This window comes from Canis lupus, chromosome 21 (genome assembly GCF_003254725.2).
Source record: "Canis lupus dingo isolate Sandy chromosome 21, ASM325472v2, whole genome shotgun sequence".
Classification (NCBI taxonomy): domain Eukaryota; kingdom Metazoa; phylum Chordata; class Mammalia; order Carnivora; family Canidae; genus Canis; species Canis lupus.
The window spans coordinates 42,630,263-42,656,863 of NC_064263.1; the positions used below are offsets into that span (position 1 = coordinate 42,630,263).

Consider the following 26,601-nt stretch of genomic DNA (forward strand, 5'->3'; position numbering starts at 1 on the left):
AGATTTCCTTTAGTAACTACAAAGGTATTTTACTAGACCCTCAGGCTACTATAATAGGATACTTGAAAATGCATGCAGATTCTTAGGCTCGACATTGAGCAAACTTTTGGCCAATTCCTGTTAATTACATTTTTCCTAAATCATTAAGAGGTTTTCTCAATCTTCTCTCTGCATTAGTACAGAGAAGAGAAACATTAGAGGAAGGGATAGCTCTCCTCAAATGATTTGAAGGACCAGTAGACAAAACATTGGTCTTTTTTCTGTGTAATTACACGAAAGAGAATTAGGGGGGACGAGTAAAAATGAAGAGGGGAGATCAGATTTTGGTTTCCCAATGATTGGAAGTGCTTGATGATGGAGTAAGTCGCCCTCACAAGTGGTGAGGTTCCTGTTACTGGAAGTATGCAAGCATGCCAGAGCCAAGAGTATACGAGGGGATATCTCATTCTCTGGTTGTCATCAGGCAAAAAACGTTTTCTAATCTCTCACCAGATATTGTAGTGAGGATTGATCATGTGTGTGTTTGTTCTTACGATATTGGGATTCGTAAGGACCCCCCAGAGAAAACCACGCCGTCAAGTAGCTGGTGCAAGGCAGCCTGCCTGCCATAATATGTAGTCATTTCATCACTGCAGAGATAGACGTTCCACGAGGCCTTGGTGGAGGGGATCACTTGCATTACGAGAGCATGTACCCGCCCTTTGACTTTTAGACCATTCTGCTGTTCTAGAGAGCCCTGTGGCCAAAGGAAGAGAGAGACACGTGGGTCATTCTCTGATTTTTAACATCATCTGGTTTTGGTCATCGGCAGGGGGCGATGACATGGAATGACATTTCTGTTCCCAAGACCCAAGGACTCTTTTTTTTTAAGATTTTATTTATTTATTCATGAGAGACACAGAGAGACAGAGGCAGAGACACAGGCAGAGGGAGAAGCAGGCTCCCTGGGGGAGCCCGAGGTGGGACTCGATCCCAGGACCCCAGGATCACTCCCTGAGCCGAAGGCAGATGCTCAACCACTGAGTAGTCCCGCAAGGTGTCTACTCTTTTAACGTCTTGTGACCCCAGCGGGATTTCTGTGTAGATCCTCGGATAGCACTAGCCTCCCATCTTTCAGGTAGGTGGGCATTCACTGGAGGAGAAATCTGTGAACGCTAACTTTTCCCAGGCCCCATCCAGACCTAGACTCATGTTCTCGATTGTTCATGTCCTCCTTAGGGACCAAAGCAGCCAAAACCCTTGGGATTGAACTGTCATAAACTGCTTCACGCCCCGGGGTTTCAGATACAAAGATGATTAAGACAGCTCTTTCTTCCTCTAGATGTTTCCCAGGCCGGGTCAATTTTCTGGTTACTCTATTTATGGAAATAAAGGGAGGCAAGATCTGGGACCACCATGGCTAGACCTATAGAAAATTAATCCGCGCTGCCCCCGGGGTCTCGGCTGCAGCCTAGAACTTGGCGCTGGAGCCTTGTGATACGCCGCTGTGCGGGCCCCTGCCTGGCGGCCGTCCCCAGTGGAGCCCCATTACATGCCCCGTCCCCAGGATTCCCAGCGCACCTGTACCTGCCCCCCCCCCCCCGATACTGTAACAGCTCCACACGTCTCATCGCCAGCCGTTCAACTTGCCCAACCCTTTGTCTCTTCACAGACTCTTTGGTGGGAAGCCTAACAAGCAAGTGCCCATTGCCACAGCAGAAAGCATGAAAAACTCCGTGGTGATCTCCAATCCGCACGCCGCCTCGACCCAGCAAGGTAACCTAGAGTCCCCCTCGGGCAGCGGCGTCCTGAGCAGCGGGAGCAGCAGCCCTCTCTACAGTAAGAATGTGGAGATGAACCAGTCTCCTCTAGCCTCCAGCCCCAGCTCCGCCCACTCGGGCCCTTCCAACAGCCTCACGTGGGGCACCAACGCCAGCAGCTCGTCCGCCGTCAGCAAGGACGGCTTGGGCTTCCAGTCCGTCAGCAGCCTGCACACCAGCTGCGAGTCCATTGACATCTCCCTCAGCAGCGGAGGGGGGCTGAGCCACAATTCCTCCACGGGCCTCATCGCCTCCTCTAAAGACGACTCCCTGACTCCCTTCGTCAGGACCAACAGCGTGAAGACCACACTGTCGGAAAGGTTGGTGCCGCGCGCTTGGACCTCCCAGAGAGGCCGCCTTCCAGAAGGCCCAGGGTCACGTTAGGCGTCCCAGGTGTTCATCCACCTCTGCCTGGGAGATGGCTCGCTCTCTCTGGCCTCTTTCCGCGGGGAAGCCAGTTTGGGGTGGGATCCGGCTCGGCTCTCCTCCCCGTTGACCTCTTCCAGTGTGGTTATTCTCGCGCTTGGAGCTGCTGGAGGTCTCCTGGGGGGGCGGATGCAATCCTTCCATCGGAAATGGCCTTCCTCCTCTGAGGTCCTTCCGTTTTATCCTGTTGGCTCACCAGCTGCTTGCTTCCCTTCCCCCCGTCACGGTGCGGGCAGAGTAGGTGGCCGGCCGGGGCCCCGGAGGGGGAGGCAGGAGAGCTTTTAGGCAGCCAGGTAGACTCGGTGGTCACCAGGGCAGACCCCCTCCTACGGAAGGGCCGCCAGCCAGAGTGATGGGACATCGAGGAACCGAAAGCAGCCTCCGATTTCACCGCAGCGTGGTCCGTGTCTAGTTTCTCCACGTAGGCGAGAACGCCGGGATCCGCACTGGGAATGAGCAAAATGTTCTAATCGTTGTGTGTGACGACACCTCCCCTTGCTTCCCATTTAATGTTCCTTTTCTTATTTCCTACCTGCCTGGACTTCTAGCCCTCTCTCTTCCCCTGCTGCTAGCCCTAAGTTCTGCAGAAGTACTCTGCCCAGGAAACAGGACAGGTAATGACGTCGCAGGCCGGGAACCCCACCGAGCCTCTGGGTTCCTCTGCCCATCCGTGTCGAGCCAGACGTCTTGTGTGAGGCTGTCGGCCTGAGGCTTCTGCTTGTGTTCGTGGCTCTGGTGTACCCTGTGACCCCAGACATGCCAGTGAGGGTCTTGTGCCACTGTCCGCTGAAGCCCTGGGAGCGGTGGCGTCGGGCCGGCCTCGCCCTCCCCAGCGTGGGAAGGAAGCTCAGCCGCTTGCACTGGGATGCGGGGGCCCTCACTTGCATCTCTGCCTTCCTGTGGCATGCTCCTGCTCCCCGGCTTCCCACCGCTCCCCCCCATCTCTCCCCTCTCCCTCCCGGCCCAGAACCCACCTGCCACCCACTGTGCGGTGCCTGGCCCTCACCTTTGTCTCCCCCACCCCTGCTCCCCACGCAGCTGGCTCTTTTCCCATCCAGAGTCCTTTCCTGCAGTTTGGCTGTTGCGTCTTGCGGGCTGTTGTGTTCCGTGTGCCCATTTCCTGTAACGCTAATGGAAAAGGTTATGTGGAGTGTTGAGGCTTCAGAGATTAAGAGTCTTGCTTGCCCCTAGCTGCCCTGTAGGGTGGGCCTCAGAGATGGAGCCTGACCTTCAGTTGGTCGGGGAGCCACAGCTTGGCCAAACATAATAACCAGATGTTGTCTCATGCTAAGAAAAAAAAAAAAATTAATGAAAATCCTCTTCACCCCGTCAACAGCAAAAACTCTGGTTTTGTCAGATTCACAGACCAACCCTTTCAACCCTTGTTCTTTGGAAATCCAGATGCCTTGACTTTATCAGCCAGCAAGTTGTAACGTGCCCCGACTCGGGCCCAGGGCTCAGCTCCTGGCTACACCAAACTAAGGGACCTGGAATTCGCTTTGTTACAGATGAATTCCAAATATGCAGGGTGCTGGCCTCTTGAAACCCTCCAACAAGTCCCTTCTCTCACTTGAAGTCATCGTCAGTGGCATTTGGGGATAGGCCAGAGTTGGGGGTGCAGGGAACCTGGCCTCGCCCTCTCCGAGGAGCAGCGGTGTTGGTACGAGGGTGGGTGGCCGGGCAGCAGAAGGTGTGGGCTCTGCTTTGACCTGGGGCAGCCCCTGAGTTTTTCCTTTGCCCCCGTGGCAAGGGAGGAGGAAGAGTTGGGGCCCAGTGGATGGCTGAGGCCTCCTGGTACTCGGGCTAAGGTAGGCACTGGCGCCAGCCAGGCCCAGGATCAGGTCCCTCCTGTTTTCCGTGGATATGGATGTGTTGCATGCGCAGCTGGGTAGGGGCGCACTCCCTGGTGCAGTGAGTCTCTTGCTCCAGGTCTCCGGCCCCTCAGCCTTTCCCGCCTTACCTTGCCTGCTTTCCCTGTGCTTCTCTCAAGTTCTCATTTTTGTTTTGACTTTCCTACAGTGACCCGCACCTTGATAGGAACACTTTGCCTAAAAAAGGACTCAGGTATCTGCGTTTCCTCCTTCCATCCGTGCCATCTGGTGTGGCTTTGGGGCTTGGCTGCGTGACTCTCATGGCTGGTGGGGGTTCGGGCTGGGCTGGGCTGGGGTCCCCGCTTTGGCCACCGCAGCAGGACCCTCTGAACGATGGCTCCCCCCGCCCCCGGCACCCTCTCATTCTCATTGCTCCATCTGTTGGCTTTTTTGCTTGAGCAGAGGCTGTGCTTTCTCAGGCTTACTGTGGTGAAAACCATCTCATGAAGAATACCCCTGGGCAAGCCCAGCGAGCGGTTACTGCTACTCCTGGGGCCAGCGGCTTTAATCGATGAGCTCTTCACTTCACTATGACCATCCTGTTCATGGCTGTCTTCTAAAGAAAGGACATGACCTACAGCATGTTGGTTAGCCAGGACAAGGGCAAAGGGGAGAAATATTTCCCCCAAATTGGGAAATGTTTAACTTTTCGGGCCACTGAAAATTGCTAAAGGCAGATGCTTTGCACGTCCTAAATACTCTCATCAAAAACCACGTCGGTTTTAGGTGGCTGACAAGACATGGGTGTGATTGGCTTTGGTGTAAAGGAAGAAAAGACCACCAGGAAGGAAGGTCCTTCCATTCATCCTCGTTAAGTCATGGCTCATTTTTTTTTTTCGGTGCAAGTCCTGGTTAAACAAGATGCTGTAAGTGACCATTGCTCATGCCATCTCCTTCACTTTGCCAACCAGAGGCACTCCGGTTCTAACGCCTGCCCCATGGTCCTACTGTATGAAGGCTGCAGCTGTCATTTCTCCTGCTCTTGAGACACCTCGTTCTTTGTAGCATTTGCTTCACCCTGCACCGAGCATTAAGTGCTTTTGCAAAAAAAAAACCAAACCAAAACAAAACAAAAACTTGGAATGAAATGTATCATTGCTGTCATGTGTGTCTGTAGTTAATAATTTGCAGCTCTTAAGGCTGAGAGTGTTTTGAACCGTAATGCGAGGTAGGTATCAATGCTGCCTTTCAGTAGGAACTCGAGTAAAGCCAATTCTGAGAATCTAAGAATAAAAGTATTGAAATCCCCCAACAAGACGTCCTATGGGAGGAAGTTCAGTACTGTGGCCATAGAAGGGGGGAGTTGGCAAGGCCTTTTGTGCTAACAGTTTTCTTCATGCCTGTGACGGCTTCTTGTCAGCACCCATGCTAATCCTTAGATCATGGCCACTCTCACGATGAGTTTGACACTGCCGCCCTGCTTCCTGAGAGGAAGTTAACTAACCCCTCTAAATAGTAACATTTTGCAATTTCATATATATGTATGTATATACACACACACACACACACATATTTAATTTTTGCAGTAGATCTGTTCTATCAAAATGATGTAGCCCTGGCTTTTCTTTCTTTTTTAAGATTTTATTTATTTATTTATTTATTCAAAGAGACACACAGAGAGAGCGGCAGAGACATAGAGGGAGAAGCAGGCTCCTCATAGGGAGCCGGATGTGGGACTCGATCCCTGGACTGGGACCACACCCTGAGTCAAAGGCAGACGTTCAACCGCTGAGCCACCCAGGCATCCCATAGCTCTGGCGTTTTAAAATTGTTTTTTGAAATTTCAGAATAGAGATACATGCTAGGCTATCTTTATGCAACTGATGTGGCCTAGAAAGTTGTCTGTCCATCACCTGTAGCAAAATTTTTTTGCCCCCCTCCCTCTGCCTCTCCCTTCTAGCTCCCCGACACATTCAGGTCCTATGCCACGACGCCAACAGCTCTTTCTTGAGTCAAAAGAATCCCTCTGTCTCCATAATCAGTAGTCGCCCCACGGTGATCTGTGTATAAGTCCAAGGGCACTCTGGCCACTGCACACTTGGGAAATTTGAGATGCTGCCTGTGGGCGCAATGAGAAGAGCATGGATTTTGGAATCTGACACAAAACGGGTTGAAATCTCAGCACGTGATTTGAGGCAGACCCTCCCCTTCTTTATGGAAAATGGGAATAACAGCCTCTGCATTGCTGGGGGGGTGGGAGGTGTTGGCGAGAGGTCTGGGAAGGCACCCAGCACATTGGAGACATTCAGTACATCATTACCAGACACGTTACACACTCAGTGAGGAGGTGGGCCCCGTGACTTCTGTGGCACCCAGATGCAGGGCTCTTTTTGTGGAGACTTACTGATGCTAACATTACAGCAAACACTGTAGGCATCGGTGTCCTCACGCCTTTGGTCACATCTAGTTTCTGATATGCTGGGATACCCACGGCCACTTAGTTGCGCTCGAGGATGCAGATGCCCTGAGCTATCTAATGAAAACTTCCTCAAAGCTCTGACAGCAGCTCCTTTGTTGCTTCAGTCCTGTCAAGATGGGGGCTTTGAAATGACACTGTCATGAATCAACATGTTCCAGAAACGCCCAGGGACGGCTCCTTTGAGCATTTACCGATCTTGCTCCCTTTATGTATTCCTTCCAAACTGAAAGCAATTGCAGTTTTCCCCAAAGGCGGCCCAAGTAGCAAAACAAGGGTTTGGAGAAACTTCCTAAGTTTCAGGATGTGTAGTGATGTGATTATTATTATTATTTTTTAACATCATCTTTGGATCTGTATTATATACATATATTTTTTTGTCTATTGATCATCAGCTCCACGGAGTTCATTTTCATACGCGCTGTGCATAGTTAATCCCAGCGTCATTTCTGCCCGTGCAGGTATGCGCCCACCTCCCAGCTTCGCACACAAGAAGACGCAAAAGAATGGTTACGGTCCCACTCCGCGGGAGGCTTGCAGGACACCGCCGCCAATTCCCCCTTTTCCTCTGGCTCCAGCGTGACGTCTCCCTCTGGAACAAGATTCAACTTTTCCCAGCTTGGTGAGTAGCCACTGATCGTTAGCTATAGCTGTGTGCATCAGCTCCACGGGCAGAGGTTAACCTGAAGGAGGCCTTTGGCCATCCACATGTGGTCCCGTCACTCTCAGGATCTGATCAGCCCTTAGCAATGTAATATAATTATAGGAGATTGACAGCAAAGGAAAGAGAGAAAGTAGAAAAGATTTTGGTACTCTAATCAGTAATTTATGTACGTGGCTGATACAGGTAGGGTTATTGCGAAGAGCCAACCACTCCATTTTTTTTTTCCTTTAAGATCTTTTTTATTTATTCATGAGAGGCACACAGAGAGAGGCAGAGATACAGGCAGAGGGAGAAGCAGGCTCCCTGCGGGGAATCTGATGCGGGACTCGATCCCTGGACCCCAGGATCACACCTTGGGCTGAAGGCAGACGCTCAACCGCTGAGCCACCCAGGCGTCCCTAAACCACTCCATTTTTGAGAGGAATGTATTCTGTTTCTAGGACCTCTGAAGACGTAGGTTCACATCTGACAGAGTAGTAGCATATCCCGTGTCTGGTCACCCGCATTGCTCCATTAAGCTGGAAAACAGAGATCAGGTTGTGAGTGAACAAGTATTCTTGGAAATGCCTCCTACTGACATGATGCTTTGGCTGGCACAGTGGGGAAAGGAAAAGAGTTTGTAACACAGCTGCTGCTGACATGTTAATGGATTCTCTTTCAGAGACACAAACACACCCACACAGACTCATAAACAGGGTGAGCGAGAACAATCCAAAGCTTTATATGAAACCACGTTAAAAACCGACAACAGTCAGGTACTGAGTACTCTATGTATTTGGAAAAAGGAAAGCTCGTTCCTGGCTAGCATCACCGGGAAGGATGGGCACTGCGCCTCCAAAGACTAATGCAGGGGAACAAAACCGTGCTCACTCTCGTCTTTCTCTTTAGAGGGGCAGCCTTTTCTGAATATTGTCAATAATAAGCGGGAGGTCTTTTTTAAATTTTTTTTTAAGATTTACTTATTTATTTACTCATGAGAGACACAGAGAGAGAGGCAGAGACACAGGCAGAGGGAGAGCCAGGCTCCCTGCAGGGAGCCCAATGGGGGACTCGATCCCAAGACCTCGGGATCATGATCTGAGCCAAAGGCAGACTCTCAACCACTGAGCCACCCAGGTGCCCCTGAACAGGAGATCTGTAAGGACAGGTGTGACTTGTAATCAAGGCTTAACTTTGCCTTTTTAATTAACTCAGTGGATACTGTTGGGAATACTGTATGTTACTGAAATGGACAAGGTTGTCATTAAAAAGCCTATTCGGGCCACGGTGGACGTGCCCCTTGGCGCTGGACCTCTTTAGGCACTGTCACCAAGCATGAACCATTGGAGGCCGTGCGACCTGTGTTCACATTGTTCTTTCCCAGCCGTAGCTCTTTGAGGCAGGAGTTTCTTGTCATGCACAAATGCTTCCCATCTGATCAAAAGCCCCGTTGGACTATTTTAGGCTTTGCCTTTAGAGGGAGTTGTCCCAGATGAGCCCAGGGAGTAATTAGCTCATGCCTGGAAGGTGACACCAGCTTGTCAGAACGTGCCAAGTTGGAAAGCTGAGGCCGAGAGCCTTGCTTTGGAAGTGACCCACCTTTCCTCCCTTATTTTTAGCTCTCAGCGTGTTATTCAGATGCTGATGTGACAACCTTCTTGCAAACAGACAAGGGAGGGAAGTTGGCGGGAACTGATATGGCCGATACTAAGCAGTCCCCTTGTCGTCCCCATCCGGGATTTGAACAGAGGCATGAATTTTTCCAACCTTTCAATTCCCTTCCTTTCTTTCCAGCGAGTCCCACCACTGTCACCCAGATGAGCTTGTCCAACCCAACCATGCTGAGGACTCACAGCCTCTCCAATGCCGACGGGCAGTATGACCCCTACACCGATAGCCGATTCCGGAATAGCTCCATGTCCCTGGATGAGAAGAGCAGAACCATGAGCCGCTCAGGCTCCTTCCGGGATGGATTTGAAGAAGGTAAGCAGGGAGGTTTACCATCTCAGGTCACCCACGGTGTCAGTGGCCCTGCCTACCGAGCTCACGACCCGGGAGCCCACCTGTCCGTGTTTCTAGCTCTCTCGCTCTGGGGGTTGGGGCTGGGGAACTCTGGATAGCAGGGTCTGGCTCTTCATTCACCTCTCAGGACTAAAGGTAAGAAGCTTGCTGAAGAAACATGAGTGAACTTGGCGCTGACCGAGCCTCACTCTCAGCTTCTCCGTCTTGGACTTGGGCCACAACTTCTTGGCATGGGCCTCCATCTTGAGGTTCGGCTGCTGGCTCACCATCCTGGCAGAGAGAGTTAGTTCATTTCCCTGTGCTAACGTACCCATGTGGCTCTGAGGACTGTGGGCAGCCAGCCTCTCCATTGCACTCCAGAATTTTCTTTTTTTTTTTTCTTTTTACTCCAGAATTTTCTATTTCTCAAGCACACCAATTTTTTTTTTTTTAATTTATTGGGTTATACCCTTTCCCTTCATGTATGCCCTTTTTCCTTCTTTGCTCGCTAACTGTGAATATTTTGGATTGGATTTTTGTGCTTTGTTTATTTTAATCAGAATTTTGAGAGAAAGTAGCTGTGGACATCTTTCCCAGCCATCTTCCTCACTTAGTTCATCTCTCTTTCCCCTTGTTCCTTTACTCAAGGTGTGAGTTAAGGAAGCAAGCAGTCATAATGCTATGGGGGGACAGCCCCACACCCCCGAAAAGCTTCCCAAAGATTGGTGTCAGTACTCATTGAGTGGTGGTTAAAAAATGTGGAGCAAGGCTACCAGAGTTTGAATTCCAGCTCACCCATTTCTTTGGTATGTGATCTTGGATGACTTCACCTCTCTGTGCTTCTGTGTTCTTACTAACAAAATGAGAATGATACTAGTACCCAGCTCATGGAATTAGGAGAATTCAACGATAGGTATGAATGTTAACCTGAAAATGTTATAACATGTCCTAGCCTGTAGACTCTGCTGTCAGCAGTGATGTCCTGGCACCTGGGGCTCCCCAGATAGGGGATGGGTACTCTCAGAGCAATTGGAGTCCAGGCTAAGGCCATAGCCCTTAGCCCACAACCAGTGCCTTTTTTTTTTTTTTTTTTTTTTTTGCCAGTAACAGAAGAGAAGGTGGGAGAGAAGGGAGCCCTGAGTGCCTCCCTCTGCTCTCAGCCCCTGGGAGAAAAATATAAGCCCAGCATCCTCCTGAGAGGAGAGAACAAGCTTGTCTTGTTTAAGAAATCTCTAAACAAGTTGAGAGGGACAGAAACACAGAATAAAGCCTTCTGCTTTTGCCCAGCATACTTGTTCACAAAAATTGTGAAGAGTTTAGTGACAGGGCGCTTGCCCCCTGGTTCATCTTCCTAGCCACTTCACCCCTTCACCCTGATTTATGTCACTTGCATCCAGAGACATCCAGTGAGCGACAGCAAGCAAGTCTGCAAATCCATATATGGGAACCTGCTGGGACAGAGGATTTCGGAGGGCTGGGGCCCGAGGTCCTTTGACAGGGTCTTACTGGGTTGATTTTTTTTTTTTTAAGATTTTATTTATTTATTCATGAGAGACAGAGACAGACAGACAGACACACAGGCAGAGAGAAGCAGGATCCATGCACGGAGCGTGATGCGGGACTCAATCCTGGGTCTCCAGAACCACACCCTGGGCCAAAGGCAGATAGATGCTCAACTGCTGAGCCACCCAGGCGTCCCTTACTGGGTTTAAGAGCTAGGAATGAGTGCTGTAACCACCCAGGGCAGTCATGGTGGTGGGCACAGGGACCCCAAGGTGAAGGCGTAGGCAGGTCTGCCTTGAACTTTCATCTAGTTAGTGTGCTAGCCAAGCACGGCCACAGAGCATTCCCCAGCCCTCCTGGTGACAACTCACATATGGAGTGTGTACCTGAGTGAACCGTGTTCAGTACTGAAACTTGTCCAAACAAGCACACTTCGCCTCATAAAGATCCAGGACCATTACAGTATCATCATCAGAGAGCTTTTATTTATTCCATCTGGAATCAAGCTGTCAGGCAGCACAACTGTGGAATATCTGGGATGTCAAAGTGACATTGATAAAAAATGCTTGCCCACAAGCAGTGTCTAGACTTTTGTAAACCCTAATGATTCATGGTGACGTGGAACTGAAGGGCAGAGGTGGAAATCAAATTGAGGGGTTAGGAGGTAGGAACCGCTGTCAATATGCTAGGAACACGTAACATTTTTATCTTTTGGGAAATTGTGCATCAAATTGATTTTATTTCTTCCAGGGGTATTACGTTACGAAAACAAAATCGAGCTTGTGCAATTAGGTGTTTTTAATTCCATTGGGTAAAGGCTCCTCCCACCTTTTGAATTTATAAACCCCAGTGTTGTAGAGACAGTTGGGGGAAAATTTTACATCTACTGTTTGGACCAAACAGAACCTCCTTGTAAGAGTCAGTTGGGTATATCATATGCCAGAAAGCAGGATAGAAATTTAAGAAGAATTAGCACAAGTACTTGTGTGAGGTTTTTGTGGGATTTAATTAGCACTTTCCATTTTGAAGGAAGTGGGAGTCATAAATATGTAGATTAGATACAGGCATGGCCCACATGCACCCTTTCAAAGTTATTTCAGGTAAATTAATTTCCATCAGATGCATTATGCAATCTTAAAGTCAACTTTAATAGTATACATTCAGGGAGATGCTTGAGGCATTTTTAAAATGGAGGTCTTTGCCCAGGGACTTTACTAATCATCCCTAATTGCTAGTGTAATCTAAAGCAGTTCATATGGATGATTGATTGATTGATTGATTGATTGATAGATAAATAAATAAAGCAGTTCATATGGAATCCATAGGAACAGAGGAGCTTATTAATAAATAAATCTCTTTTTTTTGCAACTCACTTGGGATTCCAGCCCCAGAGTTCTACTTGTGATTGAAATCCTGACATGTCTACTGCTAGCAAAGAGACTTTGGGAAAGGGACTTGACTCTGTTCAGCCTATTTCCTTTTCACTAAACGGCAGAAAATAATTGAGCCTGCTTTAGAGGATTTGAAGTGAAGATTAGGTGAGATAAATCCCGGAAAGCATCTAATGCAAAACGACTTGGAAAGAGGTTTACAGTAAGGGCTCAGTCAATGGTACCCATTGTTATAATTGTCGTGTTTTGTTTTATCCTTCTCCCCAAGGGCCATTACATCTCTGCTTTGTTTCTGGCAAAATTGAAGCCAGAAGAAGTGCTTTGGGGACTTTGTGTCACCAGGACTAGGTCCTAAACTCTTGATTTTCAGCCCTCTGTTCTCCTGTTCAGTCTTACCTTACCTTTGGCTCTGCCTTGGTCACAGCTGGGCTTTCTTACCGGTGTGAGGTGGACTCTGATCCTTCATCAGCGTGTTTTCAGATTTTAGTTTGGTTTCCTTTGCTGGTTCAGGGGGTGGCCTGTTAGCATCAGAACTGTGTCTACTTCTCCCTGGTCATACCTGATAGTACCAGCAGTGGAGCAAGAACAAGGATACAGTGGCTAGATGCGCAGACTCCGCTCCTAACTAGCTGTGTGTGCTGGGCCACATCACTTGTGTATTAGTGGTAGAAACTCCTGCCCTGTCTGGGAATATTACCTACAAATTCTCTGATATTGAGGGTCGCTTCAAGCAATAGTTCTAAATGAGAAAGTGCTTTGATTGGTATGAAGCTGAAGATACATGTGAGATGCCAAGTGTGGCATCAGGGGCATTTGATTGCTTTACTGGCTATGCTATGCCCAGTTGTTTTGTTCTGTCTTCAGAGTGGACGTGTAATCACCTGTGCTCTAGGCAGGGGTGAAATCATGATTTTCTCAGACATGTGTTTCTTGCTCATTTGGTCCCAGCTTATATCTGTGTAGATTGGATGAGGGGCTGGGGAAACCATTCTAAAACACACCAAAAGCCTTTACCAAAAAAATAAAAAACAATAACCACCTTTCAGAAACCCATAAATCAGGTCTCTTAAGGGCAAAACTGTCTGCAGACTTCTTTTTTTTTTTTTTTAAGATTTTATTCATTTATTCATGAGAGACACAGAGAGAGAGAGAGAGGCAGAGAGAGAAGCAGGCTCCATGCAAGAAGCCCGATGTGGGACTTGATCCGGGACTCCAGGATCACACCCTGGGCTGAAGGCAGGTGCCAAACCACTGAGCCACCCAGGGATCCCCCCAGTCTGCAGACTTCTGGTCAGCAGATCCTGTTTCTGAATGCTGTGTGACCTTAAATAGGCCGTTTGACCTCTCTGGATTTTTTTTTTTTTTAAGTTTATTTATTTATTCATGAGAGACACAGAGGCAGAGACACAGGCAGAGGGAGACGCCCTGGCCTGAAGGCGGTGCTAAACCGCTGAGCCACCTGGGCTACCCGACCTCTCTGGATTTCAAATTCCTCAGGGGCAGAGATGGCCTAGACAAATCTCTGTGTTCCTCTTGGCTTCAGAATTTTAGAGGCACAGGTATAGGGCAAAAAGACATGGTGTGCTTTTGCTGTTCTGTCTTTGTAAGTCTCACAGTGCATTTTGCTGTCCAAGAGTATCCAAGCCACGTAACTCAGGCTCTGATTTGGTTCAGCTCAGCTGGAGCAAGGCCAACTGCCATGGTTTGGGCAAGCCACATTCAGTGTAGTGTTGACTCTGGAAATCAAGGAATCTTTCTTTGGACCACAGCCTTGCTCTTGCTATTTACCAAGTGAGAGGAGTTAATTACAGAGAAAAATAATTACCTCCACTGAAGCCTGCCAGATACACCGTTTGCCTGCAGCCCGGGGCTTGCATCAGGATTTTGCTGAAGGCAGCGTCCGTAAGTGTGTGTGTACGGGCTGGACAGATAGAAGAGACAAACTTCCATCTTTGGGCAGCCTAGTTCTATGTGGCAGCCTGTGCCAGCTGAGCAGGTGGTGTGATGGAAAGGTGTAGCTTAAGGGTGGCTACGTGTTACCCCGTCTCTTCCCCCATGGGCCTCCAATATAATCCAAAGTAGTCCCTACTTGCCCGTCTCATGGGCTAACATAAATTAACCGCTTTAGACTATCAGGCCACTAGGTTGGGGCCTGAGCGGCGGCTGCTAATGTGTCTACATGTTAACACTGAAAGCCATTATTGGCCATTGACACCATAAACTGATTCCTTATGGTGCATGGGCCAGAGAAGTCATGGATGGCAGAATGGAGGAAGAGATCTAGAACCCTTGGCATTGCTAAGGAAGGTGGATGTGAGTAATGGCGTAGGGATCGCCTCAGAAAAGCAGGCATCTTCTAAGTAAGAGAGAAGAGGGCCAGACAGGCAGGTCAAGAACGGGCTGAAATGAGAAGCATCCTAAACCAACAGCACTGTACAGGCGGAGACTCCGAGGCAGCCAAGTGCTATGCAGGGCCTGCTCGGGAGAGAAGTGCAGGATTCCGAACATGATAGGAGCACAGAAAGGAGGAGCAGGTCAGGAGGTTTATAGGGAGACAGCACGGAGGCCCCTGGGACCGTGGGTGGGGCGGGGCGTGGGCTGAGCTGTTTGTCGGGTATCTTGTGGGCAGGTAGCTTCTGCCGAATGCTGATCCAAGTTGAGTTCACTTCTTGGGTGGTAAGTGCAAGCCGTTTAGCACTCGGGGAATGTTACTCCCAAGCCTCCCAGTCTCAGACCACAGGGGATAGCTGGTCCACCGGGGATGGCTAAGTGTGGGGGGTAGAGCATTCCACTCGTGGTCAGGAAAGCTGTGCCCAATTAAACGTCTCTGATGTCTCCACGGGCATATTCTTGTCTTTCAAAAAGTTGTTGAGAGATTACTAAGGGAAAAGATCATTAAAGAATCTGGTTTCCAGAAAGAGAAGTCAGTTAGAATATACTTAGTCCTGGAAAAGACCGTGACTTAAAATTATATAAAGACAGTGGAATGTCTCCACTGGGCTGGGGGCAGGAAGGGGCGTGAAGAGGGTATGACGGTGGTTGTGGTTCTAAGTCAAAAGTCCCAGTCAGACACAGGAAAGAGGACACTGCTTGTTTGTGTAGAAACCAAAAGAAAAAAAATCTCTATTTCGGTAGATAATGTTTTCTAACCAAGTGTTCATCTAGAATGAGTTTAGTGCACTGTGGCCCACAGCCAGCCTCCTGTGTTCATAATAATCGGCTCATCTTTGTGCATACACGAGTGGCGGATGCTAGCAGGGTATACAACATCTATGCAACACAGTCTCAAGCCTAAAGGAATACACTAGAAACAAAGAAGGGAGTAAAATGTGCTGGAATGGAGCGGGTAACAGGTTGCCTGTGGGTAATAGAATTCTGAGCTGTGTAGGTTGTGGCAGGGAGTATGTTTTCTTAACACGTCTCTGTACTTGAAAACTTGTATTTAGTAATCATGTATTATTTTCACAGGGGGAAAAAGGGATTTAGAGTTTGCAGGGGAGCAAAGTGAGGGTGTGGGGTAAAGGAAAAGAGATTCCCTTAGCAAATTATTCCGTATTTGACCCTGACCTATTGCCAGACCAGGAAAAGTTGGGTCAAGGTGAGATTAAATTGCCTGGTCGTGTCCTATAACGCTGACTTTCTCCTCCTCTCTCCCTTTTTGGCTCCATCGAAGCTAGCTCTGCAATTCACCTTCTTTTTGTTTTGTTTTAATAGTTCACGGATCCTCGCTCTCCTTGGTTTCCAGCACGTCATCAATTTATTCTACAGTGAGTATAAATCAGTGCTGTGTGGCTGTGAGCATGAGAACTGGGGCTCCTTTATCAAGAGGGTTGAGAATAAGATAAAAAAAAAATCGCTTCTCCTAGAGAAAGTATCTCTGATGGAAGGAGCTCGATTAATTAGGGAACAAGATTTGAAATTCGCAAACAGCTATTGATTATAACGTATCAACCAGTAAATCAGGAACTGACTCTTTGTGAAGTAGAGAGAAGAGCAGCCACTACCTTGTGGAGCTATAATAAGGATCCAGTGTTAGGAAGATGACATTTCACTACAATATAAGCCCTTTGAGGACAAGGACTTTTTCTGTTTTTATTCCTGGCGCTTAGAACAAAGCCTAGCACATAGTAGGTGCTCAGAAAATAGGCTCGAATGAGATAAGAAATGCACGTAGGATTGAATATAGTGCACAGAGCAAGCTCACAAGTGTTGGCTATCATCAATGAGTGGTCTATTGAACAAAAGCCACATGTAATCAGATATGGTTCTGGATTTGTTCAGGGGTGCTTGCTTTTTTATAGCTATGTGTGTAATATTGTTGATCTTAAAAACTTTGGGAATTCCTATAAGAAAAAGTAATTTTATTAATTGAGAATTGGAAATCCTTTAACCCTTTAAATCCGTGGAGGACAGATGTTTTGGTAATTCACTTTTTGGCAACGCCAGGCTCCTGGGCTACATATATGGAGCAGGACAAACTGTGTATGGCCCTTATAGGTTAAAGGCCACCCTGGAATCAAGTGAAAGAGACCAGGGCCTGACTGTTCTTTCTTAGGCCTATGGCGAGCACATAGACCTTAGTGATTGTTGACGTGGTCTGATTTGAAGGACCTTGAAATGATCCCTTCTGCTCCTACCCACCTTGCCCCCCCCACCTCCAAAACACCTCATTCTTTGGCCAGTCATCTTGTCTGAAATGTCATCACAGAACCCTGTTTTTCATTTTAAAGGCTTTGCATATAGTGACTTTAGAGAGGGGAAGTATTAAAGCCTTTGTCTACTGAGAAAGCATAGAGAGGACATTTTGTCAACTAGTACATACATTAAGTCCTTTCCTCAAGAGGGAAAATCTGTGCCATGGGTGCCAAGATGGTACTTTGAAACCTAGATTTACTTCTCCAACAAGATTTCCTGGTCCTATGCATTTGTCAGGCTCTGGGCTAAGCCCCAAGGACAGGATGTAGGTAGAGAGAGGAGCCTGCAGCTGAAGGAGAAAACCAGAGGCACCAAGGACACCCAGGGTTGGGGGGACTCCGCTTTCCCCGGGTTGGTGCAGAGTAGCTACTGCAGACATCACCGTGCCTGGTGGAAATGCCAAAGTTTCCTGTTAACACAGAGAGGGTAGATTAGATTCTTTTTGGAAGAGTGAAAAACAGGAGCTGGGCTGCATCGGCCAGCCTTGGAGGGAAAGACCATGAGCTTCTCCCACCATGAGAGTTCAGGTGTAGGAACGTCCCTCGCGTTTCCTGGCTCCGCTGTCTTCGAGCAAGATCACCTAGTCAGGGGTCTCTCAGTAGCTCTCATTCTGGGTGTGTGGACAGGAAATTTCAAATTATTCTTTCTGAGTTGATAGCAGTATGCTCATTACCAAGGACCTAAGAATGATCCTTAATTCCATGTTTAACTAGATAGCAAGAGACCCACAACCTATCTTCGTTTTTTCTCACTGTATGACTTTGTACAAATGACCTCACTATTCCAGGTACCTGTCAGTTTTGTCCTTGCAATCAGGGAGCCGGGTGGTCTCGGGGTGCCCACAACTTCTGACACTGACCATGTCGAAGGCTCTCCTTTACTGTCCTTTATCTGTGCCTTCTCTGAACATATAGGTTACTTTTTGCAGACTCTTATAAAAAAAAATAGTCTAACATTTGAATGGTTTTTTAATTTTTTTTTTTAAGTTTTGTTATTTAAGAGGGAGAGAAAGCACGAGCAAGGGGAGGGGCAGAGGGAGAAGTGGACTCTCTGCTGAGCAGGGAGCCAAGTGCAGGGCTCGATCCCAGGCCCCTGGGATCATGACCTGAGTCAAAAGCAGATGCTTAACCAATTGAGCCACTCAGGTGCTCCTAACATTTAAATGTTTTTGTGCTTGAGTAGTCTGCTAATTCCAGATTGTATCTGGCATCACATCAAGCATGAATGTGTGGTCCTTTATCTATTATTGGCCACTTGGAAATAGTAGAATTCTGAAACTCAGACACTTCTGTAAATGTTAAGGTGAACAAGTTCCTATTTGTTGTCTAAAAGGAGATTGTTGGGATTTCCTACGTTGCTACCAACCCAGACCAAAGAGCCTGTTTAAAGGCTGAGTGTCTTAAAGGCTCTTGTTCAATGTTCATGGGTTTTATCCCCTGAAATCTCTGTAATTCATGGATATTCAAGAATTCTCATTCTGGCTAAAAATTGCCTGTAATTTTAGTTACAAAGGAAAGAAAAGGCAACATGATGGTAAGCAACTGCCATGGAGAAGTCACTGCCAGCCCTTGGATAGAGAAACTCCAAGAGGCTGCATTTGGCATTAGGCTGGCTTTCTTGGATGGTAGGGGGGCAGCAGTTGAGTTCCCAGGGGAACTGCTAAATGGAGAGAGGCTCCCAGCCTCGCTTAGAGTTCCCAGGTACACAGAAGAGCAGCAGCTGGGGAGTAAGATGCAAAGCACCAGATTTTTTTTCAGGCTGCGGTTGAAAACTGGAGCCCAAGCCTAAAGACAGGCGGCCCAGGGAAGGAGAAGGAGGCTCGTGGACAGAAGTGCTGAGGAGTAGGGCTCCTCCTGTATGGGTGGTTCAGCCTGCTGACAGACCTCCAGTAGCCTCCCAGATGTTAGATAGCTGTGACATTCTCACCATTAACTTTCTTCTTTGGATCAGACTCAGAAGTCAGGGGCCTTATTTCTGGAAGGCCTCCATGAGATTGGGGCTGTAGTAAAAGAGCAGGAGAATGTGCCCATTAAGATCATCGACTCTAGAGCCAGACTACCTTGGGTCCACTCCCAGCTCCACCTTTTAACAGCTGTGACCATGGGCAAATTAGGCAACCTCCCTGGGCCTCAGTTTCCTCATTTGGAAAATACACGTGAATAGTATTAGTACCTACTCAAGGGGGTGTTATGAGAAGTCAATGAATAATGAGTGGAAAGGGCTTAGTCTCTGGCACGTGGTAAACATTCAGTAAATGTCACTTATTACCGGAAGGTAAGCAACATGAGGTGAGGGGCTCGGTGGTCATGTTCACAGCTGTATCCCACGTTCTTAAAACTGTGCCTGGCACATGGTAGGAAATCTATAATTGTGTGATAGGTGGTGGTAGTGGGCCTGAGTGGATGAACAGATAGACAAAGAGGGTGAATAGTCTCAGAGAAGGAAGAGTAAGCCCTGAAGACATCTCCCAGTGTCCTCCTGAAAACATTTCTTCTTTTTTTTTTTTTTTTTTTCAAGATTTTATCTATTTATTCATGGAGGACACTGAGAGGCAGAGACATAGGCAGAGGGAGAAGCAGGCTCCCTATCGGGAGCCTGAAGTGGACTCAGTCCCAGGACTCTGGGATCACACCCTGAGCCAAAGGCAGATGCTCAACCAGTGACCCACCTAGGCATCCCCTGAAAGCATTCCTTAGATGAGGAGATTGTCCAGATTGTGACTTTAGGCAAGCTATAACCTCTCTGTGTCTCAAAAGGAATACAGACCTACTTTGTTGGCTTATTGCAAGGATTAAATGGTTTGGCCCCAATAGTCCTAAAAACCAGTTGCCATTGTTAGAAGCCAGCTGGAGGGAGGGCCCTCCTGGGCAGGATTAGGAGTCAGGGCAGTGGGGTCGGGAGCAGGGGGCCAAGAGACATCAGACAGGAACCAGCTCCCCACCTACCACGGCTGATGGACGTAGGGTCTGCAGGGTCTAACCAATCATACCGCTCTGCATTCTGAGCTAACAGAGAAGTAGACACCAGAGTCAGAGTCAGATGCTGATTTTTTTTTTAAATTTTATTTATTTATTCATGAGAGACACACAGAGAGGCAGACACAGGCAGTGAGAAGCAGGGTCCTTAACAGGGAGCCCGATGTGGGACTTGATCCCCAACTGGGATCACACCCTGAGCCAAAGGCAGATGCCCAACCACTGAGCCACCCAGGCATCCTGCTGATTTTTTTATTTTATTTTTATTTTTTTTTCTGCTGATTTTTTTTAAATGGCAGGTTTATCACTAGTAGAATTAGATGGGACATGCATCTAGGACTCAAGGACAAAACAGAGTCTTTACTGATTTCCACTTGCCTTCCTGGCTCCCCAGTCACTGCCCCACCCCCAGGGAAGAGCAAATGATGGGGTGGACAGAAGGTAGGAACACTTCCAACCATTGCCCAGAATGTGGACTGTGTTTTATGGACCACCCGCCATGAGAACCTACGGAGAACAAAAGGGTCCCTCCACTGTGATTTCCCCTTGTGGGAGAGGAGGGGTCGGGGTGGGGTGGCCCTGAGGTCTCTGGCTGGCACATAGCTGGGCCATCCACAGACACAGGGCCCAGTCTGGAAGACCCTCCCAGGCCTTACCCTTCCTTCCCAGAGTCACAGGTAACTGCAGGCCTTGAGGTGGGGCAGCAGGAAGGTGCTCAGAGCCTGGGGAGTCGCCAGGCTGGCTGACGGGGCTCCCCGCCTCCCCCACCTTGGAGGCCTTCCTGCCCTGCCGCTGCTCCTGGGGTGGCGCTTCTGAGAGAAGATAAGGAGGGATACAACGGGTGGTTAACCCATGGGCAGCCCTCCCTGCCCCCAGCTGGCATCGCCAGATTTACTACAGAACACCCAGTAGTCAAATAACAAAATTCACACAAACGACTCATAATTGTTTAGTATAAGTTGTGCCCAGTGCCTTGTACCTATGGGATGTACTTAAACCTGTATTTTTATTTGCTACATTTGGGCGTCCCGACCCTGGCTCATCCCTCCTCATCACACCTTCTGAGCACACCTGACCTTAGCATCTCCACAAGGGAGCAGGGAAGGGGGGGGGGGCTCCTCACAGCCAAAATAATTGGAGTATCGTTCTCATTCCTCCTAATTTCTCATAATAATATGCTGTTCGTATTTGGCCTTTCTCATTGGTCAAATTCACTGAACCAGTTTATCCAGAAAAAATACACCCGGAAAGAAACTAATGAGTCTTCAGGTCTGCTGTAAGCATTCAAATCTCTGGTGTCCCCCACAGGCTACATCTGCACCGTTCTCTGTTCCTCAACTGGTCTAATTTCCCTTATGATTTCTTTACAGCCAGAAGAAAAATGCCAGTCAGAGGTAAGGAACAGTTTGCTGGGTGGATTTCCTCCTTCCCTGTCATCACTCACTTTACCCCGCTCAACCTGAGGATGGGCTCTTAGAGCAAGTAACTCTGTCCCTTGCCATCTTTAGATTCGCAAACTGCGGCGGGAGCTGGATGCCTCCCAGGAAAAGGTTTCAGCTTTGACCACGCAGCTGACCGCAAATGTGAGTACAGATATGGGGGGGGGGGGGTGTAGCCATGGGGGGGGGGTCATGGGGGGCAGCCTCTGCTGCCTTTGACAGTCGTTATGTCACGGCTGCCTGTCCCCCTCCGCGAGCATGGCTTTAGCATCGTGAGCATGAGCGTCAGCCCTGGCACTTCTCGGCCCTGTGCTTCGGGGAAAATTCCCTAACCTCCGAGCCTGCATTCGCTCATCTGTACGACGGTGGATGGTAACGCTTAGCTCTCTGGGTTGTCATGTGGTCAGTACTGGAACATGTTAAGTGCTCAGCACTGTTCATTTCCCTTTTCTTCCTCTTTCTGAAACTTTTCATCTTAGAGGTTGGGAGTGGGGGGGAGCGAGGCAAAAGAAATCTAAGGCTCCGAATAAATAGCTGACTGTTCTATAATTATAATATACACAATTACGTGTTAAGGAAGTGCTGCCAACCAGCATTCAATTCAACAACTGTTTGAGTGCCAGCTCTGCCCCGGGCACTGTGGGTTCAACAGCAAAGCAAGCCCAGTCCCTGTCATCTTAGTGTTCTTTCTCTGGCACAGCAGAGAGACAAAACAGTTTTGCTATGACATGGTGACCGTTAAGAGAGGGATAAAGGGAGAAGGTTGTGGGAATATGTAAGGAGGAGCACCTCAGTCAGTCTTGTGGTGTGGGGGAGAGGTCAGGAAAGGCCTTCTGGGGGAGGAGGTGACATCTGAGGGATGCTGCGTAGGGGAGGATGCATGAGAAGGGCAGCATTCTAACCACTGTGCAAAAACGTGTTTTTGTGCAAAAGCCCAGGGTGCAGATCTTGGTGCCTTTAGGAACTGTAAGTAGCTCCATGTAATTAGAATCTCCGGCTTGGATGGGGGGAAGAGGCCAGGTTAGAGGGGAAGAGAGGCATCGAAGAAGAACGAGGGGCAGGTCACATCATGCTCACATCACGGAGGCTCTCGGCTCTTAAGGGGAGAGTTTGGGCTTCCCACTGAAGGTAGTGGAGCCCCATCAGTGCCTTTGAAGCAGAGGAGAGGCGGTTCGGTTTGCTCTTCCCGAAGCTTCCTGACCTGACCATGGTGTGGTTAGATGATTAGGGGGTCAGCATGGAGGTGGAGACTCCTGGTCTGCAAAGGAGGCCTGCGGCAGAGCTGTGAGCCGGTGAGGGCTGAGGCTCCGAAGGCAGAGCCTGAGATTTGCAGAAGGTGTGGAGATGCCCCTGAAGCAAGGCCTCCTGCCGGGAGCGCACGCCGGGCTGAGACCACAGACACTTGCGTGCGAGCCTGTCCGAAAGCAGCCCGCACTACCCCCTTAGCGTGCTGTTCAGATGAAAGGCAACTTCAAAAGGTTGTCTTCCCGGGGCCAGGAAGCTGAGTCAGTGCTCGACTTAATCATTTACCTGGGGGTTTTGCCCAGGTAATTCCTGGCTTAAGCCCGAGTCCACCCAAGGAAACCGTTTCTCTCTAAAGTCCGCACACGGAGTGCCCCGTGCAGCACTTGACCTTAATTACAAGCTCAGTAACTCGTCGTAACTTCTCTCACTGCGATTCATTCTCCTGAGTTCTCTCACATTTCTGGGAGTCTTTGAATTTTTTCCACACCCTCACACATCAGGCCTCTGTATGTTTCATTATCCTTTTTAATTCTCTTTGCTTCTTCTGCCGTCAGTGATGCTATCAAAGAACATCAAAACTTGATGTGAGATCTGAATTTTGAAGCTTAGTTCTTATTTAAAAAAAAAAAAAAAGCAAATCCAGAGGAATTCTTCAGTGAGTAGCCTTCATCTGGGTACCATTCGAATCCAAGACCAACCCCAGACCCAATGGGCCAATCTGGATATAATCCAAATGTGAGGTTGACAGCAGCCCCTGTCCCAGGTGATTTAGAGCTACTCCACCCCCTCTTAAGAATTACTGCTGTCAGCTGGTGTCCCTTACTGCTCAGTGCTCAAAAAAATAGTCAAAAAACTTGGGTTAGTTCCTCCAGTGAACTCGTGCTGCCCCAAAGACCTTACAGGGGGCCGTGTGGAACTCTACCCCCTGTTCCAGAAGAGTCAGAGTGAGATTCCCTTACATTATTATTATTCCAAAAGTGTGTTTTGCTCCTCACAAAAGCCACTGAATCCAGTATTGTTTTAAAGTAAATATTTAGTCTCACCACACACCGCAGGCAGTGCTAACGTGTTTTATTGTCTGCCATCTTTCTCACAGGCCAAGCTGTGTTTGTTTTTCTAGGACAAACTACTCAAAGCCACCTTCTCTGGGTGTTTTTATACCATCCGTGTTTGTTTTCCTGGGAATGTGAGAATGGCACTCGGTAAGGAGTCTGTTGTGTGGCTCCGAACGAGGCTCCTGACTGCCTCTCGGCCCGTGTTTTCACAGTTGCTCGTGACCCAGAGTCTGTCCTTTCTCTCGACAGCAAAATGTGAACCTCTGTTTTTTTGTTTTGTTTTGTTTCAGAGAAAACATGGCTTCTTGAGTTTGCAAACACACTTCCCCAGTAGCAGTCTTCTTGGGGTCAGGCTTTTGTTTTTAAGTGAATAGAAAGCATGAGTCCCCACAAAGAGAATTCGGGGTGGCAATCAAACAATTGAAGAAAATGAAAATTTGGCCATTTAGATTTGACCTTGGCGTTCCTTTGAAATGCAAGGTTAGCAGTAATTCTCAGCATCTTCCTGCCCTGACCCTGTATCCTTCATGGACTGTGTAAACTGTCTTGAATTGTTTAGCTTTTGTTCTGTCATAGTCTCCCGGGCAAGCTAAACTAAAGCATATCTCTTGATTTTATTATTTTTTAAAGATTTTATTTATTTATTCATGAGAGACACAGAGAGAGGCAGAGACCCAGACAGAGGGAAAAGCAGGCTCCCTCTGGGGAGGCCGATGTGGGACTCGATCCCAGGACTCTGGGAATATGACCGGAGCCAAAGGCAATTGCTCCACCACTGAGCCACCCAGGTGCCCCCATCTCTTAATTTTAAAATGCAATAGCATTTTCTCAATTTTTTTAAAGATTTTTTTTTTAATTTTTATTTATTTATGATAGTCACAGAGAGAGAGAGAGGCGCAGAGACACAGGCAGAGGGAGAAGCAGGCTCCATGCACCGGGAGCCCGACGTGGGATTCGATCCCGGGTCTCCAGGATCGCACCCTGGGCCAAAGGCAGGCGCCAAACTGCTGCGCCACCCAGGGATCCCGCATTTTCTCAATTTTTAATAGGGAGAGGGCACTCCATTAGAAAGAAACTGGCCAGCCCACTTCACATTTCTGTTACAAGCAGTCCTGCTCTGCTGACTCCTGCTGCTGTCGGAAAAAAAAGGCCCAATGGTGAATGCTAGACCTGTTGTATCCTCAACTGTTCCTGTTTGATGAAGTCTAGTGACAGGGGCCTCGGACTCACTTCTCTGAGCTCTCCTCTTTAAATTGAAATGTCTGCTGACCCTCCTCACGACCCAGGCCGATGTCCCACCCATACGCTGGCCGTTACCTCACTTTTGATTCTTCATGGAGTACATCGTCAGTCCTCTTTTCCTCTAGAATGTTCATACCATATGATCAGATCTCACTTCTCCATTCTCCCAAGACATTTCCTTTGCCAGCTCTTCTCCTATACCTGCCCACCCTGTTCCTAGAACCCTCTCCTGGTCTCTCCCCATCTGTGTTCTCATCCTATCTTTCGTCACTTTCCCAATTCCAAACCTCTTCCTTTCCTTCCCCCCGTCCCCAAAGTGTCCGTTCACTCCTGTGTTCATAGACCTGCATTCACCAATACTGTTTCACTTACTGCTCACAATAACCCTGGGAGGAAAATGGATATTGCACCCATTTTATAGATGGAGAAACTGCAATCAGGAGGATTAGCTCACTTGCCCCTTCTTTGTCTTGGTTTCAACCATATTATCAACATCCTCAGTCAACCAACCAATATAGCACCTGCTGCTCTGTGGAGGAAGGGGGAGGCTTCATGTTAGGACACAGGTTGCATCTTGTCCTCCAAGAGGGTTGCAGAGAAAGGGGCAGACAGGAAAACATCGCATTGCTCAATTCTAAGATACACGTTTTTTTTTTCCCCTACATTTTAAACATTTCTGAAAGTGGGATGCATATTTTGATTGTAATTGGCAGCATTTCTCAGGATGTCTTCGTGCTGTATAAAATAATGGTGCGTCTGATGTCGTGTTCTAAGAGAGGTATATAAAAGTAGAGAGCGGCCTTGGGGGAAAGTCCTAACTCCCTGGAGGAACAGGGGAAGGTTTCTCCAAGGAGGTAGCAGATGGGCCTTTCAGTGGCTTTTTATTAACCAGGATTATAACAAGCAAAATATGCCAACCACTTTGTTCATCCGTTCTACAAACACGCTCAATATGAGCCTCTGCTGTGAGCTTGGCACTTGGTGAACAAAGCACAGTGGAGCAGAGGAGACAGACGTGAAGCAGCAGTTGTGAGAGCACATGTGTCTCTAAGTGTGATACCAGAGTGCACGTAGACCAGCAGTCCACGTCCTTTTGAGAGTGACCATGAGGGAACCAACCTGTCTGGGGGTGTCATGAAGACGTGAGCTGAGATCTCTATATTTTTTTTTAGATTTTATTTATTTATAAGAGATGCAGAGAGAGGTAGAGACACAAGCAGAGGGAGAAGCAGGCTCCCTCTGGGAAGCCTGATGTGGGACTCGGTCCCAAGACCCCGGGATCACACCCTGAGCAAAGGCAGATGCTCAACCACTGAGCCACCCAGGTGCCCCAAGCCGAGATCTCTTGAGAAGGATGTGTAGAATCAGACAAGGACGTGGGGGTGGGGAAGGGCATTCCAGGCAGAGGGAAAAGCATGTGTAAAGTGGGAAGAAGCACAGGATCTTTAAGGACATGATAAGCTGGAATGACTGGATCCCAACGAGAGGTGGGGAGTGGGGCTCCGGGGCTGAAGAATTAGATGGCTGCTCGCTCACTTGGCCCCCATGAGGGTTTTAGCCTTTAAGACCCAGCGCCCATCCGGCCCTCTTCCCTTGCAAGGTCATGTCACTAAGACTGTGTCTTTCCTCCCCTAGGCTCACCTGGTGGCAGCCTTTGAGCAGAGTCTTGGAAACATGACAATCAGGCTCCAGAGTTTGACCATGACAGCTGAGCAAAAGGTAAAGCGAGAAAGGATGCTTTTCTCCTCCCTGCTTGGAATGAATAACCTCAAAATAATACTCTCTTAAAAACAAACAAACAAAAATAATAATACTCTCTTTTGTTCTAGAGAATGGTATAGATTTTGGTGTATATGAGCTATTGGAATCAAATCATAAAGAGTTGTACTCTTCTGAGTGC

The 26,601-nt window shown here is 48.3% G+C and overlaps 1 protein-coding gene across 6 annotated transcripts in view; it reads left to right on the plus strand.

Moving 5' to 3' along the window:
* Positions 1-26,601, plus strand: part of NAV2 (neuron navigator 2) — a 722,151-nt gene that overhangs the window by 652,648 nt on the left and 42,902 nt on the right. For 4 of the 6 annotated variants that reach the window (XM_049099111.1, XM_025459747.3, XM_025459752.3 and 1 more), the window contains 9 exons: positions 1,652-2,119; positions 2,774-2,839; positions 4,245-4,289; positions 6,974-7,134; positions 8,950-9,138; positions 15,765-15,817; positions 21,091-21,114; positions 21,229-21,303; positions 26,337-26,420. In XM_049099111.1, coding sequence (XP_048955068.1) covers positions 1,652-2,119; positions 2,774-2,839; positions 4,245-4,289; positions 6,974-7,134; positions 8,950-9,138; positions 15,765-15,817; positions 21,091-21,114; positions 21,229-21,303; positions 26,337-26,420 — 1,165 coding nt within the window. The remainder of the gene's footprint in view (positions 1-1,651; positions 2,120-2,773; positions 2,840-4,244; positions 4,290-6,973; positions 7,135-8,949; positions 9,139-15,764; positions 15,818-21,090; positions 21,115-21,228; positions 21,304-26,336; positions 26,421-26,601) is intronic. The other 2 variants (XM_025459751.3, XM_049099110.1) reach the window with 2 other exon arrangements.